Raw genomic sequence first — 6509 nt, 5'->3', positions numbered from 1 at the left:
ACAAAACAGTCAAGATGTCGCTCTTTCTCTGTACAAATAACAATAAGAAAAAGAGATGCCATCTTCGCATGTGCCATTCTGCAGGTCTTCCTTTTATGCCTTAAGAATATGTGTACCAAATTTGATTTCAATCGGTTCAGGTGTTGGACGGAAATGAGACTACAGACAGATAAACCGACAAACCGACCGATCATCGTGTATTTTCGTCAAAAAAGGGGGGGGGGGGATCCAGTAAAGCAAGATCGCGTACTGTTTGCAGTTATCGGCAAAGGGATCCACAATATCATTTTTATGTTTTGCATTACGCTAATTTCAATTTTCTTTTGCAGATTTAGAAGGCGGATGTTGTAAGAGACAAGATGATTTTGATTGCAAAGAAAATTCGCCGAATGCTTATATCCAAAACGAGAACCGTTAATTACCTCATACTATAGCATACTACGCCTAAGATAAACTGAGTAAGTATACTATGAACACAATTAAAAAAATCGTGTAAATCTGCTTCTGTGCTTCTTAAAACTAAAACTCGGTATACCTCTATTATACGAATTTGTCTTGAAACTTTTAGTTGAAAAACAATTGTTACGCGATATAAAATGCAACGATTCGCTTTAGTCAAGAATCATTCTCTCCCACCCAATTTTTCCTAATATACCCGCCGTACCCAAAAAGCGAAACGGAACCCGTGAAAACCAAGCTTCAGCTACGTTTTTTATACTTTTAAGGGTATATAGCAGAAAGTTCCTCCCCCATGCTCCGTAAGAGCAGTCTTTAGAACCGGAAACGCTGCTTGCACACTCGCTTCTTATCTGAAAGCACTTCATTCTATTGAATTTTAGGCCCAATAGTTTACGTAACCGAAAGACGGCAGCGACCTTTCTTGTATCCTTAAGAACATGTGTACCAATTTTGAAAGCGTTTCTAAACAAAGTTATCGTGCACATGGACAGACAGACAGACTGCAATGCAAAATTATAAACGATCTCTTGACAGAATATTAGTTCAATTGATCAATGGATTATCATCTCAAAGGTCGTTTTAGATATACTTGAATAATTTTGACTGGGTTGGGGATATTTTCTATGTTGGACCCTGAATATTTTACTTACACATTTCTCTGTAGGTAGGTAGTAGGTTGTAGGTAATATTCCTTTACTTTGCCGGACATCCCCTGACTAGTTAATTGTCACAATTTCTAGAATTGCTGTTAAGTACTTTTGCACTCAGCTTTTATCTGAATTGCGTTTAGATATCACAGTGTGATTAATCGGTGCTCAAAAGTTTAGAGATTCGTTTTGGTACACCACAGAATTCCTGGCAGGTAAACTCCATAAGAGAGTTAATTATTAAATTTTTGTTAAATTGTCTTTATAAATATTGACTTTATTGGTACCACTGGAAAGCATTTTTCAGTAGCTTTCCAACGATGTGTTACAAGTATGGGGTTGCCATTTAGGGTTTTTGAAGAGAGTAGGCTGGGGGGTTAATGGGAGGTGGGAGGTTGTCACTCATAACCTCATTCTGGTTCCCCCTCGATACCCCCGAAACGGTTTTGCGCGATTTTCAATATCTTCTTTAATTTGGAAAATATGGCCGACTGCAAGTTTTAACATTGACACTCTGTATACCGCTCCTTAGCGAACGTGAACAAAATTATGTTACGAAATAAAAGGCGATAACAACGTGGGCGTTTTTAATACCTAGGTGTGCGTTTCGAGATAAGCGAAGTGCCGAGTTGTAAAGGCAGTTTTCCGCAGACGAGTTTAGACTATGAAAGAGCTAGTACGTTTGTTAAAAATTTCTTTTCGCATAGTTGCGATCATTTCACAATTAAGTTCGCGAGCGGTTACGTACCATCCTAGGCGCACTAAAACTGTCGTTTGTAAAAATTTATCGATAAACTGTTAGCAGTTTTATTTTTGAGTGAAAATTTCTAAACTGGTGACGAGTATACAACGGCAAGCAATTAATTGATGCATTTGTCCGCAAGAAAACTAATATGAACACAGCGGAACATTGGCGTATTTATTCCTGTGCATAATTACCATCTTCAGTATTCATTTCACGAAATTGTCTCCGGTTTGATTGGATTCACGATTCCACAAACTTTCCTTCCACAAAGCCTTGCATTAATCACGAAGATAATGTTACCATAGTGGTGCAAAGAAGTCAACATGAACCATTGGAGCGATATGTTTCCATGTTTCTAAAAGAGGCAACATTTGTTAACGTCACCCACGTCAATAACTGTGAGTTATTGTAAAATTTTAATATAATGACAGTGATTTTTAGGAATTTGCACAAGAAATTTTGTTCCAAGTATCTTAAATATTCCTAAATGGATCGGCCTATGAGAATACTTGGAATGAAAAAAATTGTGTATTGTAAAGATAAATTTTAGGTAACAATCATCGACATGCGATCACAAATTAGGCATTGCATTTTTGTATTTCTTTTTTGAATCAAACCAATATTTTGTATCCGAGAACGCGTTAAGAAAAATCGAAATTGATTGCGTTTTCTTTTAATATTTAATCAACTAAAGTCATAAGCGTATTTATTAAAATTCAATCAAACCTGAGCATTAGATTTTCAATTTTAGTTTTTGAGGAGATAAGAGGGCAAACTTTCGCAAGGTGAGGGATATAAAGAACATTTGTTATTGATTCAGAAATTAAAACACAAAACCTTCCCCATACTACTTTAGTTTTAAAAAGGACGTAAAAGACTAAATAGTTTCGACCACAGGTTATCTTCTGGCTATAACATCAATTACAGATTTTTAGTGTTTAAAGTTGTAAAATACATACCTTATGGAGATACATATTAAGGGGGCATTCTAGCTATAAGTTACACATTTTTACAAATGATATGTAACATATTTTAATAATGTATAAATTGAGAGTGCAAGGAGGACTGGTATAGGTTACACAAAATGATAATGCCAAAAACCGTTTCTTTCTTGTAAAGCCCGAACTGAACAGAATTTCCAATGAGACTGAAATGAAGAAATATCCCACATAAACTGGTAAAGACTCAACAACGAAGGTAAAGTTGTATTTAAATACTTAAAACATAAAATTGTCTATGAAAACAGACCTCACACTATGTCTTTGTTATTGATAGCATCTCGAGACGATAGACATAACGTTTAATCTAAGCAATTATGAATTTTCACCCCTTTTGCTGGTGATGGGAAAATGCATCGCTGCTCCAATCTAAAGTTGCAGTAATTTTCCGTCATGAAGAGATTAGAGAAGCCTGGCTGAAACTTCAATCACGTTTTCTGACATAGATCTGATAAAGCACAACATAGACCGTACCATATCTATATACAAACACGCCATCTTGACGAAGATTTTGCTCATTTGCAAGCCGACTACTAATTCAAACAATGAAGGCCACTTTGACCAAACCATTTGGAACTGAATAACGACCTGGAGGTATATATAGGTACCTAATATGACTTGCTTGTTGTTTTAAATTGACTGGAATTCGGGGGCGCTTACCAAGAATGTCGGGAATTCGTGCATTTTTCATTGCAATTTAAATTACTACTTTATTGCTGCTCCCTCTTAAATAAGTTTGCAGAACGCCGCCTCTTAATTAGAGAATAAAACACACTTGCTCTAAAAGCTAAACAAAATATGTACGTTGAACTTAAAATTCTCTGCAAATAATAAAGTCTTTGTTTTGCATGTTAACGTATGGTTCAAGGGCGTACTTGTTGACCACAAAGTGTCCAACGGTTATTGCTACGGTTCTCCACGTGGTGTTAGATGCTATTAGGAACAAATTTGTTCAGACAGACATTAATTCCTGTAATTATTTTGTAAAAGCTGGTTCTTATCAGCAATCAAACCTGTCTTGAGTGTAAGTTGGATATAGTTAGCAACCCTCTTGACCAAGGGAACCCTTGGGGGGCCTTGAAATAGACAAACAAGTATTTCACCATCGGATACTGTTTGAGATTGTTAATGTGAATAAGCATTTGGTAATATTATTCATTAGTACAAAAACCAACCCCAATTACTAGATGTATAAGACATTTACTTTTTTGGTGCCTCATATGTGCACTCTCTTATTTGACATTAGTATGGTCCGTGTACCTGGGCCCTTATTTTTGAGTACCTATTCTTGTGAACTGTAATGGTGACATTACATTTTTCAAGAGTTAACGTGTGCGATTATCGTTATTAATCGATTAGCTATCTATTACGAGCTCATTACAATCTGATGAGATTCATTCCATCGTGTCACGTTTGTAAACGTACTACTTGAGTATCGTACGCTGTGCCTATTGTCAGTTGCCGTCCCGAGGTTATTTTAGTATGGTAAGGCGCTTATGGATAAATTAATTTTATTTGATTTGCGAAAGTTTATTGAATACGTGAGAACGCTATAACGAAAAACAATTTTGTATTCACTTTTTCACTGTAGAAAATGTGGTAAAAGGATCATGCCGTTTGAGTTGATGAATGATACCTTATATTGGTTTTATAGTTTGCCGATGTTTTTCGTCCACCAACAATAGTCTGTATGCAATAATCACAACTTTTACAAAATCGCTACTACAAGATAAGATTGTATGACTTTGTTCATATCAATAATAACTATTTTTCCTTATTGCAGGTCACGATGTCCGCACAAGTCAACATGATAAATTGGTCCAAAACGCTGTCATTAGACCGACGCATCTCGTCGCCAGTCTACCATGGTTTCATTGATATCGACCAGCCTTCGCAGCGATTTCCTCACTACACCGCTCCATACATGCGATCTGCAAAGATAACAGCTTATCAAACCAGTAACAACTGTGACTCAGTCGTTTCCAAATCGTCACTGAATTCAAGTTACTTACGCCGCAATGTAGAAGAATCGCGTAAGGTGTTTCTTAATTTGTGCGAGACAAAAGATGAGGAGAGTCAACCCCCTGATCCCAATAAGGAGAACATGGAGCAGAAAAAATCGCCAACAAGGAAAATTAGTTTTAAGTGCAGTAAAAAACCATCATTTCGACGAACAGCACCAAATAGTGGCAAACTTGCAGCTTTAAATCCAAATACTGTAGCAGAACTTACGTCAAAGTTTAACGAAATGCTATCGGATCGAGTGCCAATTCTTGAACAGCCAAAATTCGCGCGTTTGGTTCGTAGAGTGAATAGTCTCAAAGCAACACCGCCTGCTCAAGTGGATATCACCAACAAAAAGGTTGCCAGAAAACCCAGTGTCAAAATCAAACCAGCTAATCTCGATGATAGCAAGAGGCCACAACACTTTAGCAGCCAAACAAACCTTGAACTTCGTCAAAATGACGAGAAATCTGCTGTTAAAACAGAAACAACCGGTACAGTTCGCGCGACCATTCAAATTTTTGAGAGGCGCAGCTCTGAATCTAGAACTCCGGAGAACGAGGTAAAAACTATCGTTAAAGAATTAGAAAAAGTGCCAAAACCCAAAGTGCCTGAAAAAAGTCCAAATATTAAAACTAAAGACTTAGTCATAAAAAACGGTGTAAAAAAACTGAAAGCGCTCGATATTCGCGATGATAATAGTGTTAATCAAAACCCTGTAGATAGTTCTAACGTACCTAAACAAATCGAAGGCGGCGACCAAGAGAAAAAGACTGACGAGGAGGAAGTACAAATACTCAACATTCCACTGGTAATGCCGAGACGATGTGATTCCAAGTACGAAACCTTAAACCTAAGAAAAATTCATCCGACGGATTCGAACACCTTAGTAAAACCGAATACGTCGTTCTTGTGGAGGCAAAAATCTCTGGAGGCGCAAACCGATTGGAAGAGTCTCTACGATGCGGTTGGCTCGGCCTCGCAAGACTTAAAACCGGAACCACCCGCAATTCCTCCGCGCCCAACATCTTTGAATCTCGCAAAGAGGCCTTTGGCTCCCAAAGCGATCAATAAGAAGAAAATGCCGCTTCCAACTGAGCACGATGATACAATGTATGAACTGGTAACTGGCGGCCATAACTACGAGTACTTGTCAAGGTACGACGCTAACGAACAAAATGCCGACGACGGTTACGAGTGTTTCGATCCGATAGAGGAATCTCCCAAAAAACCGGAGTCCGAACAAATCTACGAGACGTTACCTTGCAGGCGAAAACAAGAACAACCCCTACCGCCGCGTCCACCTTCGAGTATACTCCAAAAGGGCGAGGCCTTCTCAAACTGTTACGAGTCGATCTACCAATTGAGCTCCAAGAATACCAACGAAGAAACGTTCAGCAACAACTACGAGAGTATCTACGGGTGCAATATTCAAATCGACAATTGGGAGTTGGGGTCGAACAGGGATTCGATGGTATCTTCAGATCAGCAGAGCAACAGCTTGTATAGTCGTTCGTTATCGGGGTGGCCGAACGATGGTTCCATTTACAATGGGAAGGCAGCTAGCGATTTAAGTGGGAGTGACAAAAGCGACGAGTGGATTGATATTTCAGATAATGAGGAGAATTCTAAATCTCTCTCCGGACTTGTTATGTA

At 38.2% G+C, this 6509-nt stretch overlaps 1 protein-coding gene across 4 annotated transcripts in view; it reads left to right on the top strand.

Moving 5' to 3' along the window:
- The first annotated feature begins 325 nt into the window (after positions 1–325).
- LOC116175651 overlaps positions 326–6509 on the top strand; it is a 36886-nt gene continuing 30702 nt past the window's right edge. For 2 of the 4 annotated variants that reach the window (XM_031493878.1, XM_031493880.1), the window contains exons 1-2: positions 4263–4334; positions 4633–6506. In XM_031493878.1, the coding sequence (XP_031349738.1) occupies positions 4332–4334; positions 4633–6506 (1877 nt within the window). In that variant the 5' untranslated portion in view covers positions 4263–4331. Of the gene's footprint in view, positions 459–4262; positions 4335–4632; positions 6507–6509 lie in introns of those variants that run through there. The other 2 variants (XM_031493879.1, XM_031493877.1) reach the window with 2 other exon arrangements.

This window comes from Photinus pyralis, unplaced genomic scaffold, assembly GCF_008802855.1.
Source record: "Photinus pyralis isolate 1611_PpyrPB1 unplaced genomic scaffold, Ppyr1.3 Ppyr1.4_LG7, whole genome shotgun sequence".
NCBI lineage: Eukaryota > Metazoa > Arthropoda > Insecta > Coleoptera > Lampyridae > Photinus > Photinus pyralis.
Note: the sequence above shows the minus strand (reverse complement) of the source record. Positions and strands in the feature narration are given on the sequence as shown.